This window comes from Oncorhynchus mykiss, chromosome 19, assembly GCF_013265735.2.
Source record: "Oncorhynchus mykiss isolate Arlee chromosome 19, USDA_OmykA_1.1, whole genome shotgun sequence".
Lineage (NCBI taxonomy): Eukaryota > Metazoa > Chordata > Actinopteri > Salmoniformes > Salmonidae > Oncorhynchus > Oncorhynchus mykiss.
Genome location: NC_048583.1, coordinates 57336370 through 57352991, shown reverse-complemented (window position 1 = coordinate 57352991; position 16622 = coordinate 57336370). Strand labels below are relative to the sequence as shown.

Here is a 16622-nt window from a genome sequence, read left to right as displayed (position 1 = left end):
TGTTGAGCATAAAACATTCTGAATGGTGTTAGGAGAATACATTTTAAATGGATTATGTAAACCATTGACAAATGCCTACTTGAAGGAAAATCCTAGTGTAATAGTATAGGGATATATGAGGTTTGCTGAGACCAATTTTAAATTCCACTTGATCCTGCTGAAATCTGTAGATTAAGCCCTCCAAATACTTTACTGCAATTTGTCAGCATTTGTGAGGACTCTCCTAAAACTACAGGAGTAGATGGGGTTGAAAATAATTGACTAATGCACTACTACCGTGTGTGTGTGTGACTGGTTAATGTGTTGTTTGGGGATTCAGCTCTTCACTAGTGGGACAACTTAATTGGACCAGCTGTACTGTTTCCCCCTGAGGGATTCTCTTAATAAATTAGAATGACTAAATATTATGAATGGTGTTGGCAGTGAATGCACTGGAGACTGAGCTTGTCGTGACACAATGTCTTGCTGTGAAAGTCGTGTACAATATTTATACATTGGGCGGGAGGGTAGCCTAGTGGTTAGAGCGTTGGACTAGTAACCGGAAGGTTGCAAGTTCAAACCCCCGAGCTGACAAGGTACAAATCTGTCGTTCTGCCCCTGAACAGGCAGTTAACCCAGGCCATCATTGAAAATAAGTATTTGTTCTTAACTCACTTGCCTAGTTAAATAAATAAAAACATGGGGGGGTGAACCATGAGCAGTTTTCTAAGACAACACCTGCTGAAACATTTTGCATTTCTTATTGGACAAGTTCAGGTAGTCCCTCTTTTGTTTGTTTCCTTTTGGTGCCTAATGAATAGAACCCTGTTAGGTTTCAGGACAGAATGGGTACAGTATGTGCTTTTTTATTTTGTATCCCTCTTTTCTCTGATAAGTCCATTACCTTCGGTCTTTCAATTCTTCTTCTTCTGTTCCTCGGAAAGCTACATTCTACACATTATTTTTTTCATTTTCAAAGCCTCATCCTTGTTATTCACTCTGCATCTCTGTATTCAGATACTGTGATATTTTTTTTTTTCTCTCTCCACTTAATTCCAGCCTTGGCGGTAACGGTCCCTGAGCCTGTAACACACTCTTCCATCCCTCTCTATAGGCCTTGACTTGTTCCAATGGAAACTCATTGGGAGCCATGGTGAAGATTTGCTACACAAGCTTTGAGGTGTAAATGCAAACCGTTTTTTGTTTGCTTTTTTTTGCTTGCCTAATGTCTCGCACATCTCCTGCTCTTGTCGAGTATTTCAGCAGTCGTGCACACAGAATGATACCATCCCCTGTGGCACTTGATTCAGATGGAATGAGGCGATTAGAATGCATGTCCATGATATTAAATTATTGACGTCATGAAATTAGTCACGTCATGATTATTTCCCCGTGTGTGTCTCGCTTCCAACAACAATCCCTTGTTAATCCTAGCGATTTGTTTAAACTGTGTTTCACTTGTAGTCCTTCACTAGATGGCCCTAGTACTGTTGGCAGAGTTTCTGCATCGCAGCCGACGCAATGCCAACTGAACCTCTTTAAAAACAGCCTTGACAATACAAGGTTTTACGGAATGCTGAGAACTACATTGCTGATTTGAAGAACCTGATTGGACTAGAATGCAGATGAGAACTTTTGATTAATTTTTTAAATGCTCCTTGTGCGACTCCCGTTATGGGAAAAACCTTTACTCTTCTTTTTGTTTAACCCTCTGGCAGCCTTGTCTTTGAACAACAACTTGTCATGAAAAATCTGTCTGCACTTTAGTCTGAGCTGACTGAAGCCGGCTGGATCTGACTGAAGCCGGCTGGATCTGACTGAAGCCGGCTGGACTTTGAACTCACACTGGGCCTGTTGTGTTGTTGGTGAATCTCTACTCTAGCAGAGCACCAGTCAGTGCTTTACTTGACTGACACAGAACCCCGTTTTTGTTTTGTGGTTCTGCATTAATTGAACCAATGCTGGAGGGCACTTCCGGATCTGCAGTACCTAATCAGCCTTGACTCTGATTGCTTCTGCGGGGCGTGGGGGGGCGCTCAGTGCGCACTGTCAAGTGCGTCTGGTTATCTCAGGCTCTGGTCCTAGGATTTACAGTACGTGCGCCTTGTATCGTTTTGCCGATCGTGACGGTCTTAATGTGGGCCCGAGCGTGTGTCTGTCGATCATTGAGGTCCATTGTGTCCACCCACGTGCGTCATCAGTAGACAGGCGATGGAAGCCCTGCTTTACTGGTTGTAGTACTGCCGGCAGCAGGAGTGGAGAGGCCAGACCGAACGGTGCATGGTTTAGTCTAATTACCCACACTGCTGCTGGGTTGGAGGAGGGCACTAAATCACCAGGTGTTTCTATCCTATCCTCTCCACACAGACCTGTGTTTTTTTTTTTAAATAGTATTTGTTTCCTTTCAAATACTTTGAGTGCCTGACTGAGCCAGATGGTCGGTGTTTGCACTTGTCCACTATTCATTGGTTCCACTGCATGCCATCTAGGCATGCTCAATCTAGCACAGCTAAAGTATTTAGATCTGGATTCAAATAGTATTGGTTTTCTGCTATCTTTCCTGTCCCAGCCTCGCTCCGTCTGGCAGTGAAGCAGCGTTCTATTTGGCAAGGATGGCTTCCCATATCAGGGCATCTACTGTGGATGCATTGTCTCTCTTATCCAATCTAACAATGGGCTCAAGCCTTATGCCTTTGAGCTATTTGCACACATGGCATTGGATACAAGTGCAATCAAGAGAAACCAATCCAACTCCAACCAGCAGATCTCATTGCCCTTCCTGGTTTGCACACCGTCTTGTGAGATTGGAAAAACACTAGTCAAGCGTTTTTTATTTTTTTACGCAACTGTTTGAATTTGTTTGTCTGGGCCCATATTAACAGGACTATATTTGTATAATCAGTACTCGCTAGGCTACGTCTTCATTCAGAGGATTTGAGATGTAGCGTGATGTTTTCTGTTGTGTATGTGAGGTTAGATGGAAATGTCTGCTGGTTCCATCATATCAGTAAAGCCTGCGGTGGGTTGTCATGGTTACTGCGGCTTTGCCTCAGTACCACACAACACAGTACCCTTTTGACATGTGCCACAGAGTAAAGGTGTGTGTACGTACACCCCCCCCCCCCCCCCCCACACACACACACACACACACACACACACACACACACACACACACACACACACACACACCCTCACCCTCTACTGCAGTACCAATTCACAGAAATCCTCCCCCAGTCTGTTTCATGGGGCTTTTCCTACCTCATTCATCTACAGAATCACTGTCATTCAGTCACACACACACTGTAATGATGTATCGCTGCCCAGCTAAAGGAGGTTCCATTAATCAGTGTGCGTATGATGGGGGTTCTAATGCAGAAGGCTAATTAACAGTTGTCACTATTTAGATACACTTCCTCTCTTCTTCTATCACCATCAGAGGGAACCCTCTGTAACCTTCTCTGTGTGACAAAAACAAATGTTGTGAGAGAGGGTCCAGGGGTTGCCATAGTTTCAATGTGTAGAGACAAGGTGGAGTTTTGAGGTCATCTATACGTCTCCGTCTACAGGGTGCTATTTACTCTCGGCTGTCTCTGCCTGCGTCCGGAATGGCACCCTATTCCCTATTATAGTGCACTACTTTTGACCAGAGTCCTATGGCACCCTATTCCCTATTATAGTGCACTACTTTTGACCAGAGTCCCATGGCACCATATTCCCTATTATAGTGCACTACTTTTGACCAGAGTCCCATGGCACCCTATTCCCTATTATAGTGCACTACTTTTGACCAGAGTCCCATGGCACCATATTCCCTATTATAGTGCACTACTTTTGACCAGAGTCCCATGGCACCCTATTCCCTATATAGTGCACTACTTTTGACCAGAGTCCTATGGCACCATATTCCATATATAGTGCACTACTTTTGACCAGAGTCCTATGGCACCATATTCCATATATAGTGCACTACTTTTGACCAGAGTCCTATGGCACCATATTCCCTATTATAGTGCACTACTTTTGACCAGAGTCCCATGGCACCCTATTCCCTATTATAGTGCACTACTTTTGACCAGAGTCCCATGGCACCCTATTCCCTATTATAGTGCACTACTTTTGACCAGAGTCCTATGGCACCCTATTCCCTATTATAGTGCACTACTTTTGACCAGAGTCCTATGGCACCATATTCCCTATTATAGTGCACTACTTTTGACCAGAGTCCCATGGCACCCTATTCCCTATTATAGTGCACTACTTTTGACCAGAGTCCCATGGCACCCTATTCCCTATTATAGTGCACTACTTTTGACCAGAGTCCTATGGCACCCTATTCCCTATTATAGTGCACTACTTTTGACCAGAGTCCCATGGCACCCTATTCCCTATTATAGTGCACTACTTTTGACCAGAGTCCTATGGCACCATATTCCCTATTATAGTGCACTACTTTTGACCAGAGTCCTATGGCACCATATTCCCTATTATAGTGCACTACTTTTGACCAGTGTCTTATGTAGAGAATAGGGTGCCATTTTAGATGCAGACTCCGCCTTGTTTTTATTTTATTTATTTATTTTATTTAACTAGGCAAGTCTGTTAATAAGAACCAATTCTTATTTTCAATGGCGGCTTTGTTCAGGGGCAGAAGGACACATTTTTACCTTGTGTCAGCCCGGGAATTCGATCTTGCAACCTTTCAGTTAGTAGTCCAACGTTCTAACCGCTAGGCTACCTGCGCGCGCGCGCACACTGCTAGGTGTTTTTCTCTGGTCCTCAGTAAGATGGGTTGTTCCACCAATTCGGTGCCTTTTTTTTGAGAAGTGTAAAAAAGTAATTTTCGTTCTCAAGAGGTTAGTTAAATAAATAAAAATACTATAGTAAGTGCCAAATAAAGTAATGGTTGAACGCAACAGGGTTGACTTCTTAAATCAGCCATAAATTCCCCTGTGAAAGGGGGAATGGAAGCTTGTTGTGTGCAACAGTGAGTGGCAATTGAATGCAAAGCTTCACAACTTTTATAATTATTTTCTTTCTTTGCAACATTTCTAGCCTGTATCAAAGGATAACGAGGTTGATGTGTTTTATGCTCGACCCGCTCAGTTTTCCACCACAAAACACCAGAAAAGGGCCAAAAAGAGGAGAGCCACTAACGATTTGACGATTAGATGTTCCTTTTTGAAACACATTTTTAAGGAATAGTTTCACCATGTTAAAGAGTTCAGGTCACCTAACAGGGTTGACTTTAAAATGAGGGCTAGACGTGAAATAATCATCTTTGTCAAAGCAACAAAATAACTTGGGTTTTACAATGATGGTGAAAACATGGAGAAATGTTTGGGTTTAAGTGGGTTAAAATCTTCCTAGAAGTCAGTATGCACAGAGGGACATAGCAAGTCTTCATTCATGTAAAAAAACACATTTTATAGAATTCTCCGTGTGTGTGTATATATTAATATAACAGGGTTTTAAATATTGGTGAACAATTTCTACTTAAAATATCATTGCCTTCAGCTTTGAGCTGAGCTGTGCAATGTGCAGCCTGCTCTGAGTGACAGACAGCCTGGTTTAGCCCAATGCTTTGAGGGCCATGGTCACAACGCCCACCACTACTCAACCCCCCCCCCCCCCCCCGTCGTGTGGTCTGGCTCAGCTGACCTCTGTTCAGCGTCTTCACATTGGTTATGTTGTTGCTGCTTTTATTTTTAATGGAGGCCGTCTGCATTTGAAATTCGACTTGGCCAAAGTTTCTCCCCTTCAGCTATTGTCTTTGACTCCGTCCTCCACTGTGTGCTTTAACACTTTCTCTCTCAACGGTCTTAGATTTATACCACTAGGGTGTGGCCCGGAGCACAGTACACTAACCTTTGACACGGGTTGCCGTGGCAGCAGCACTGTCGTAGGCGGCAAGGCGTTTAACTAAGGCTAAACACACTATCTACATCCAAATGTAGTCTCAACTGGGTCAGTCACTCTGGACGGCAGCCATATCTATACCAAGTCATTACTATGGGATTTACAAGCTATTGAGCGATCCAAAGGCTGCTATTTGATTGTGTCTGCTGTAGGTGTCGGCTGTAGGAGATAGAACTACCAACTGAGTGGCGGAGAGCGTGTAACTGGTTGAGGGAGAGCGTGTAGCTTTTACTTATGGTAAAATGTAGTGCAGGGAATAGGTGGCCATTTGGGACTCAGTCAGGCAGAGAATGTCATGCACCACTTAAGAAAAGGTGGAATGGCTGTCTGGTTAAATATTTTCTGTGTGCAGGGAACTTCCCACTAAGCTGGGAGTTGAAAGGCAATGGCTCCACGGTTGTACTGTCTGCATGTTCATTTTTTATGTTTTATTTCACTTTTATTTAACTAGGCAAGTCCGTTAAGAACAAATTATTATTTATAATGACGGCCAAACCCTCCCCTAACCCGGACGATGCTGGGCCAATTGTGCGCTGCCCTATGGGACTCCCGATCACGGCCCGGTTGTGATACAGCCCGGGATTGAACCAGGGTCTGTAGTGACGCCTCTAGTACTACATTGCGGTGCCTTAGACCGCTGCGCCACTCGGGAGAAGGCACCGGGTAGAGTGTTGTACTGTCTGTATGTTAATGTAGAGAAGGCTTGTACTATCTGTATGTTGAGGTTGACTGGACTCTGAGGAGTGGGGAGCAGAGACACTGTATTAGGATAGTAGGATTTTACTCTGGTATGAAGCAGCTTGTCTAGAATTTCCGCCACAGTGGAGCTGGCTGGTACATTATATATATACAAAAGTATGTGGACACGTCTTCAAGTTAGTGGATTAGTCCATTTCAGCCACACCTGTTGCTGACAGGTGTATACAATCCAGTACACAGTCATGCAATCTCCATAGACAAACATTGGCAGTAGGCTGGCCTTACTGAAAAGCTCAGTGACTTTCAACATGGCAGTGTCATAACATTTCTGCCCTGCTAGACCTGTCCCGATCAACTATAAGTGCTGTTATTGTAAAGTGGAAACGTCTAAGAGCAACAATGACTCAGCCACAAAGTGGTAGGCCACACAACCGAACCGCCGAGTGCTGAAGCGCCTAGCAACACTCTCTACAGTTCCAAACTGCCTCTGAAAGCCAACGTCAGCACAATAACTGTTTGTCGGGAGCTTCGTGAAATGGGGTTTCCATGGCCGAGCAACTGCACACAAGCCTCAGATCACCAAGCGCAATGCAAAGTGTCGGCTGCGATGGTCACGCTTCACCATCTGGCAGTCCAACGGACGAATCTGGGTTTGGCAGATGCCAGGAGGACGCTACCTGCCCTTATGCATAGTGCCAACTGTAAAGTTTGGTGGAGGAGGAATAATGGTCTAGGGCTGTTTTTTATTGTTCGGGCTAGGCCTCTTAGTTCCAGTGAAGGGAAATCGTAAAGCTACAGCATACAATGACGTTCTACACGGTTCTGTGCTTCCAACTTTGTGGCAACAGTTTGGGGAAGGCCCTTTCCTGTTTCAGCATGACCGTGCCTCCGTGCCTCCGTGTGGGTGAATGGAAGCAAGTCCTAGCAGAAATGTTCCAACATCTAGTGGAAAGCCTTCCCAAAAGAATGGAGGCTATTATAGCAGCAAAGGGGGACCAACTCCATATTATTACCCATGATTTTTGAATAAGATGTTTGACGAGCAGGTGTCCACATACTTTTGTTCCTGTAGTGTATAAAGCAGTTTGTATGGATTCTGTGAGGTAGTGTTTAAGTGTGTGCAAGACCAGGGATTTGGGCTATGGGAGGTTGTGTGAGAGAGGGAAACATGGGACTGTGTTTTGAAGAGAATTGCAGGCTGCTGTGAGTCACGTTCATGTTCCATAGGAGTGCTTGATATACAACATCACTACATGTCTGCTGCAGTCAGCCCTTAGCCCTGCTGCGCTTTGTGATGACCTCATTGTTTACATTACGTCATCCTAATCTCCAATCGACCCATCCCGCCATTCCAGACATTACGCCCTCCTAATGCGCCACCATCCCCCCTTCCAACCAGCCCTTCCTCTAGGCTAATGTTACCGCTCTATTCCTGCTAGCTCTGCTACTATTATTAATATGACCGTTCCACTACTTCCGCTAATACTACTAGTCATGTCAGCATTTTAAGCAGGTAACGCTAACGGCTAGTAGCCAAATTGCTGCCTTTGCAATTTTTGCTCCATCACTATTGACATGTACCAACTAGCCGTTAGCCTATGCTAACTGAAGGTACTATTGCTAGCATTTGCATAGCATTGTTCTGTTGTCTGTGGTGAGTACAACTGGGCCCGATCCCAAATGGACCCCTAAGCCATATGCACCTGTGGAGATCTGAGAGGATTTGACACGTGTCAGCGATATGGTAATATATGAACTTTGCCCTCTGATAGGCTAGGTGGAAGTTTCACCATATTGTTTATTTCAATCAAATCCTCTCAGATCTCCACAAGTGCCCAGGGTTCTACACTATTATTGTTATTCCATGGACATGTGGGATTGCGCCTGGTTGAAGTTTGGTAGGCACTCTCAGCTCACTCTCTCTCTCACTCACTCACTCACCTTATCACTCTCCCTCTTCACAGGTGGTGCAATAGACCTGAAACAGCAGGTCATTGTAACTCTACACCTGAGGATGATTCACCCAGCTCCACCTATGGAATTCTTCCACATCTGTGCTACACACTGTGGGGGGGGGCACAATTTATAACCAATCAAAACCAATTTTCCCTAGCCCTACAACTAAGCCTACAACTAAGCCTAACTCCTAATTCTACCTTAGTCCCCACAAGGTCAAATGCTATTTCTAGGGGACTAACAAAGACTTACCCAGTTGGTCAAACTTTTGTTTGTTCAGTATTCTTGTGGGGACTTCTAGTCCCTACAAATATAGTTAAACTTATCCACACACATGACCACACAGTTGTCTGATTTCCCTCCCTCCCTCAGCTGCTTTACCCACCTGTCAATCTCTCACTGCTGGGGTTGGTGGGAGGGGATTGTGTCTCTCACTGCTTGGCCTGGCGAGGGGGGGATCGTATCTCACTGCTGGGCCTGGCGAGGGAGGGGGGTCCGTATCTCACTGCTGGGCCTAGTGAGGGGGGGGGGGGGGGGGGGGGGAATTGTGTCTCTCACTGCTGGGTCTGGTGAGGGGGGGTCCGTATCTCACTGCTGGGCCTGGTGGGGGGTGGGGGGGATTGTGTCTCTCACTGCTGGGCCTGGCGAGGGGGGGTCTGTATCTCACTGCTGGGCCTGGTGGGTTGGAGAGATGATAGAAAACTAGAGACATAACCCCTCTGCTTGAACACTGCTCCACTGTCTCTCTTGAAGAGAGAGGAAAAAAAGAGAGCAGGGAGGGGAGAGAGGGGCATTCCTCTGTTCATCGTTCATCACCTGAATGATGGGGCCAGGGGACCCTGGCCTGCTGACAAGGCCTAGGCGCTACTGTGTGTGAAAGGAACTCCTCACAGTGACCAGGGTTATCCCCTCTATAATGATGCTACACTAATCTACTGTTACAATGACATCACGAGGCCACACGCACTAAGGTGAGGTAAGCTAATCGTGTGTGTGTGTGTGTGAGGGAGGGAATCAGAATCGGTTGGCTCCATTTTCAACATTAGTCAACAGGTTTTTTTAGCCCTGAATTGTTTGTTTTGAAGCTTTTGCATTCTCGCCAAATCCAGCTGACTCAGCGTTTCACATTGACGTGGCAATAAGTGCTCTCCATAAAATATCAGCTCCATGCATTCAGCACACTGTGTGTGAGATTATATATATATATATATATATATATATTAGTGCAGGCAGCAGGAACTGCTATTTGTAACGCTGTGAAAGCATTACTGTGAAGTGTGTGTGTATCAATGTCTAGAAGTGTTAGTTGGTGATGTTCGACCTAGTTTCTGATAGTGATGTGCTACATTTCAGTTCCATAGTGTATATGATATGCTCCTCTGGCTTGGCATAGCTGGAGTTTGACTCTGAGCTGAAGTGTTTTGGACTGAGCACTTGTCCCCTCTCCCTCCCACCTCTCTCTGGGCTGGGGTCCAGTATTTCAACAATGAGATCCACCGTGTGTGAGGCTGTACAATTATTACACACTCTGGGGGGAGGGAGAAGGAGAGGGGGCACCGAACCGGTGCACTGAGAGGGTGTCTGTCAGACAACCTGGTACACGGCCCAAGTGGACCGTCTCATCCTCCCTTCTCCTCGAACTAGACTCCTTTCTTTGTGTCTCATCCCTCTTAATTTTCCTCTCTCTCCTCCTCTACCAGGCTGCCTTGTCTCTATCCTCCATATCTTCTTCTCGTTTCCTGGTCTGGTGTCTAACGGTTTCTCACTTTATCTAAAGATCTAGTTCCATCTCTCTTTCACTGTCTCTCACACACTACCTTCTCCTTTCTCTCCTCTGGGCTATCACCTCTCCTCCCCTGTGTTCTCTTGCGTTCTTTCTCTGCCTCCATATCACCCTGCCTCTTATGTCACTTTGTTGAGCTGGAACAGTGGGACCGTGTTCTTGGCTGCAGCAGCTCCACCTCTAGTCTGTACTGGCGTTAGTCTCTATGGAGTTGGGTTTGTTGTAGAGAATAGACTCACACTGCCCCCTCGTGGTGTTTATGTAGCATTACATCAATATGTGGACCACTGGTGAAACTAGGCTTTCTTTACTGCTTGGGGACTTTGACAAAAGCCTTACCACTACATTTCAAGCACATTCTTTCACTACCATTAAACAATGACCCTTTTCACTGTGGTTTTTAAAGGGAATGTGTTTTATTAACAGGATTTTTTTTTAAACTTCATGTGGAAGTGGTTTTGAAGGTTGTTTTTAGTTTAACACCAAGTATATTTGCGCTAAACTTACGTCAAACAATTCCCTCTCACACTAACTCAAGGTGATTAAAGCCGCCGGAGATGCTAAATTCACAAAGAAATGTTTTGCTTCATACAATTGTTGTCTCTCAATGGGAGGCAAGTGCAATTTCAGTACAAAGTATTTCATCCAGTCTGTAAGCATGCAAGTCACTTCCTCTCCTTCCTGTCATTGCGTTGCAGAAGGAAACAGAATTTAGCGTGCTGGATCACGACCAGAGAGATCGCCAGCTTGTAGTCCTAAAAAACTAAATAGATGTAGCATTTTCTACGTCTGGTTCATTGGCTAATCTCACTATTGCTCTTTATTCAGTAGAGACATTGAATGAGTAAGTAACCTAAACAGAGAACTTGTCTGAAGTAGACTTGTCTGGAATTGTTCAGTGGCACTGATACAGCAAATGTATTGTTTGTAAATCTTTGTGTAAGCGAACAAGTGAAAGCGTGTGATTATATATCTCACATACAACACACAAGTATGTGGACACCCCTTCAAATGAGTGGATTTGGCTATTTCAGCCACACACGTTACTGACTGGTGTATAAAATCGAGCACACAGCCATGCAATCTCCATAGAAAAATGTTGGCAGTAGAATGGCCTTACTGAAGAGCTCCGTGACTTTCAACGTGGTACCGTCATAAGTCATTGTGTCAAAATTCTGGCCTGCTAGAGCTGCCCTGGTCAACTAAATGCTGTTATTGTAACGTGGAAACGTATAGGAGCAACAACGGCTCAGCCGCGAAGTGGTAGGCCACACAAGCCCACTGAACGGGAACGTCGAGGGTTGGAGCGCGAACCCTGTAAAAATTTGTCCTCTACCGAGTTTCAAACTGCCTCTGGAAGCGAGGTCAGCACAAGAACTGTTCGTCGGGTGCTTCATAAAATGGGTTTCCATGGCCAAGCAACCGCACACAAGCCTAAGATCACCATGCACAATGCCAAGCGTCGCCTGCAGTGGTGTAAAGCTTGCCGCCATTGGACTCTGGAGCAGTGGAAACGGGTCCTCACGCTTCACCGTCTGGCAGTCCAACGGACAAATCTGTGTTTGGCAGTTGCCATGAGAACGCTACCTGCCCCAATGCATAGTGCCAACTGTAAAGTTTGGTGGAGGAACAATGGTCTGTTTTTCATGGTTCGGGCTAGGTCCCTTAGTTCCAGTGAAGGGACATCTTAACACTACAGCATACAATTACATTCTAGACGATTCTGTGCTTCTGACTTTGTGGCAACAGTTTTGGGGGAAGGCCCTTTCCTGTTTCAGCATAACAATGCCCCTGTGCACAAAGCGAGGTCCATATAGAAATGGTTTGTCAAGATTGGTGTAGAAGAACTTAACCGGCCTTCAGAGCTCTGACTTAAACCCTATTGAATACCTTTGGGATGAATAGGAACACCGACTGCGAGCCAGGACTTATCGCCCAACATCAGTGCATGACCTCACTAATGTAATGCTCTTGTGGCTGAATGGAAGCAAGTCCCCGGCGCAATGTTCCATCTAGTGGAAAGCCTTCCCAGAAGACTGGAGGCTGTTATAGAAGTAAAGGGTGGACCAACTCCATATTAATACCCATGATTTTGGAATGAGATTTTTGACGTGCAGGTGTCCACATACTTTTGGCCATGTGGTGTATTTCTTCTCATGGCTGCAAATATACATTTCTCTCCCCTTGACCACACCTGTGGAACGGACTTGATCTCTCTTCCCCCTGACCACACCTGTGCAACGGACTTGAACATTCAGTCTTCTACCGGGGGTGAACATGCGCTTTGCATTTCCCCATTTGTGTGAGAGAGATGAGCGTACTGCCCCATTCTGAGTGTCACAGCATGTCTGTGTGTCGGTCGAAGTCAGAGACATTGTGACATGGGAAGCTTTGATCGACAAGATGTGGAGACACATATTTCGCACCAAACAAGGTTTCCGCGTAACCCAGGCAAGTCTCAGACCCTCTGTTTTCAGCGTGTGTGTGTGTGTGTGTGGTGTATTTTAGGGGCTAGAGAAAAGGGTCCCCTGTGAGGGCGGTGGGTTTGGAGAACTGCGAGGTAGGAAACACATGGTGGTGTGTCTCCTGACTAGCCCTGACAAGCCCCAACTACTCATTCTGTCAGAGGAAGAAGGCCACAGTACTGTCAACTTGGACTCTACTGAAACCTCTAACCTTCACTTAAAATGAATTGTGGCATTCCCCAGCATTGTGTTCTGTATCCAAACTGAAGAAAACGCTCTGAAACAGAGGAACTTGGAGGTACTATCTACACTAGTCCAATAAGAAACACATGTTCCTTTCATTTCCAACATTTAGAAATGTTTTGCTAGCTACAACATGCTGGAGCCCTGAGGAACACGACCTAGCTCTCTCTCTGAGATATTAGAAGCCTGGCAAACCAAGGACTAGTCTACATCGGACTAAAATAAACTAGATCTGTGTAGATGTTACGACTACAGCAAAAAGGTTTTAGTTGGCACACCGTTTTTGGTTTATGTATTTGTATGTGTTTGAGTTACCCTTCACTTTCCATTTGCTGTGAGAAGATTCACATTTGTTCCATAACTCCACAAAGAAATTCATTTACCGCTAGTCAGCACTTATGTGAAATCCTATGGAGTGTGCTGTCGAGTGAATTGCATTCATTTACAGCTTCTTGGAAGAGCGACTGTGTAAGGACAGGTTTTCTATACTCGCTGACGGCTGTAGAATGTGTGAGTGGCTGTTGGTAGAGCACGGTGCCTGCGACGGCAGGGATTGTGGGTTCGATTTCCTGGGGCCACCCGTATGAAAAATGTATGCACACTTGACTAAGTTACTGTGGTTGAAGGCTTCTACTGAATTGGAATACACAGTGCCGTCAAAGTATACATACCCCTTGACTTATTCCACAGTTTGTGTTTACAGCCTGAATTCAACATTTTATTTAAAATGTTTTTTAAATGTGTCTTACCAATCTACACACAATACCCCATAATGACAAACTGAACCTGTTTTACATTTAGATTTCATTTTCAATACATTTTAAATCTAGACATCACATTTACATACGTATTCACACCCATGATTCAATACCTTGTAGAAGCACCTTTGGCGGCAATTACAGCTTTGAGTTGTGTGTGTCTGTACACTAATCTGAATTCAGGGATTTTCTGCCAGATGCTCAAGCTCTGTTTTAAATTAGATTGGGAGCAGCAATCTTCAAGTCTTCCCACAGATTTTCCACAGGGTTCAATTCTGGGCTTTGGCTGGACCACTCGAAGGACTTTCACATTATTGTTCTGTGGCCATTCCAGCATGGCCCTGGCTGTATGCTTGGGGTCATTGTCCTGTTGGAACATAAATCCTCTCATCAAGGATGCTTCACGGTAGGGATAGTGTTAGATGGGTTACTGGTTGTGCCTGGTTTTCTCCAGACATACTCTTTGGCCTGAAAGCACTAACATTTGTCTCAAGTGGCCACAATATTTTACCTGATATCAGTGTTTCATGTGCCTTTTTGCAAACTCTGGCCACTCTCCCTTAAAGCCCAGATTGGTGAAGTGCTGTGGAGACTTGTCCTTCTGGCAGGTTCCCTCATTTCAGCCAAGGAACTGTAGTTCTCGCATCTTGGTCATTGGATTCTTGGTCCCCTTCCTGACCAAGGTCCTTCTTGCCTCATTGCTGAGTTTGGTTGTACGGCCAGCCTTAGGCAGAGTCTGGGTAGTTCCATATCTTTTCTAATTTCCCAATGATTGAGACCACTACACTCTTGGAAACTTTCAAAACTCTAGAAATTGTTTTTATACCCTTTCCCGATTTTGTGTCTCATTACAATTCTATCTCAGATCTACGGACAGTTCCTTGGACTTTATGGTATAGTTTGTGCTCTGACATGCACTGTCAACTGTGGAACCTTTATCTAGATGGGTGTGTTTCTAATTCATGTCCAAACAATTGAATTGGCCACCTGTGGACTCCAATCAAGTTGTATTGATCAAAGGAATTTGCTGCACCTGAGCACCATTTGTAGTGTCATAGCAAAGGGGTGTGGCTATTTTAGATTTCTGTATTTCATTTTCAATAATGTCTAATCATATTTTCACTGTCATTATGGGGTGGGTGGGGGGGGGGGGGGGATTCAGGCTGTAACACAAAATGTGCAATAAGCCAGAGTTTGAATACTTTCTGAACACACTGTATTTAATATTGTCATGAAGCCCCAGGAAGCGAGCGAGAGTTGTGACAAGTCTCTTTCTGTGGGTTATCAGAGAAACGGGAAGTGAAGTGTGGGAGGGCAGAGCTACGTCCTGTCATCTGTGTGTGTGGCAACCAAACCATCCTGACTGCCCGGGTGGACAGGACACACAGTTGCTGACGTGTGTGTGTGTGTGTGGCCTATTTATAGAGCCCAAGTATCAAAATAATGGCCTGCAAAATAATACATATACTGATGGCTCTAAATGTCATAAGGTAGCCTCATAAAAATCTAATATTTTCCCTGCATCACCTCTACAACCCGACTTTTTCCTATAGAACACTGCATGTGAATCACAGCCGAACCTGACGCCCTTCTCCCTCTAACACCTCCCAATCAGGACAGGTCCCATATTACCTGGGTAGAGAAGGACTTTGCCAATATTACTGCCAAGGTAAGATTATTCCTCATTCAGTGGCCTTATCCACAGCTAAGTCAATACACTCTCTCTTCCTCAAATGCTTTGCCTTGCTGAGCTAAAATCAATATTGTGTCAACAATATCAGAAAATGTAGCGAATAATATGCTTGTCTGTCTGTCGGCTCAGAGTGAAATGCAATAGCGCTGTGGCTGTCTCCTTAGCTGTGGCTGTCTCCTTAGCTGTGGCTGTCTCCTTAGCTGTGGCTGTCTCCTTAGCTGTGGCTGTCTCCTTAGCTGTGGCTGTCTCCTTAGCTGTCTGAGTCATTTGCTTCAGAATTTGACAAGGCACCTTTTTCATACATCTTTGCTGAAGAAATGTTATTTTCAACATCTGGTTGAAATCCGTGTGGATTTTCATGGGTCCTGAGATCCTCAAAAGGTTCTACAGTTGCAACATCGAGAGCATCCTGACCGGTTGCATCACTGCCTGGTACGGCAATTGCTCGGCCTCCGACCGCAAGGCACTTCAGAGGGTAGTGCGTACGGCCCAGTACATCACTGGGGCAAAGATGCCTGCCATCTACACCAGGCGGTGTCAGAGGAAGGCCATAAAAATTGTAAAAGACTCCATCCACCCCTGGCTGGCAAGCAGTACTGGAGTGCCAAGTCTAGGACAAAAAGGCTTCTCAACAGTTTTTACCCCCAAGCCATAAGACTCCTGAACTGACTCCTGAAGACTCCCGGACTATTTGCATTGTGTGCCATCCCCCCAACCCCTCTTTTACGCTGCTGCTACTCTGTTCATCATATAGTCATAGTCACTTTTACGATACCTACATGTACATACTACCTCAATAAGCCTGACTAACAGGTGTCTGTATATAGCCTTGCTACTCTTTTTTTCAAATGTCTTTTTACTGTTTTATTTCTTACCTACACACACACACACACACACACACACACTTTTTTCCCCCGCACCATTGGTCAGAGCCTGTAAGTCAGCATTTCACTCCTGTTGTATTCGGCGCACGTGACAAATAAACTGATTTGATTGGTCCAGGACTATGCTCTGCATCCTGGGAACTTATCCTACATTCCTTGTCTCTATGACATCACAAATGGAGTTGGGACTGCGTTTATATGGCAGATGGCATCGCGGTTAAGAACATTGGGCCAGTAACCGTAAGG

At 45.1% G+C, this 16622-nt stretch overlaps 1 protein-coding gene across 6 annotated transcripts in view; it reads left to right on the top strand.

The window, feature by feature from the left end:
- LOC110498390 (ribosomal protein S6 kinase alpha-1) overlaps nt 1–16622 on the top strand; it is a 96141-nt gene that overhangs the window by 47873 nt on the left and 31646 nt on the right. For 2 of the 6 annotated variants that reach the window (XM_036955147.1, XM_036955149.1), the window contains exon 3: nt 15415–15468. The exons of 2 other annotated variants lie outside the window; for them this stretch is intronic. In XM_036955147.1, coding sequence (XP_036811042.1) covers nt 15415–15468 — 54 coding nt within the window. Of the gene's footprint in view, nt 1–12659; nt 12785–15352; nt 15469–16622 lie in introns of those variants that run through there. 2 more of the 6 variants (XM_036955154.1, XM_036955152.1) reach the window with 2 other exon arrangements.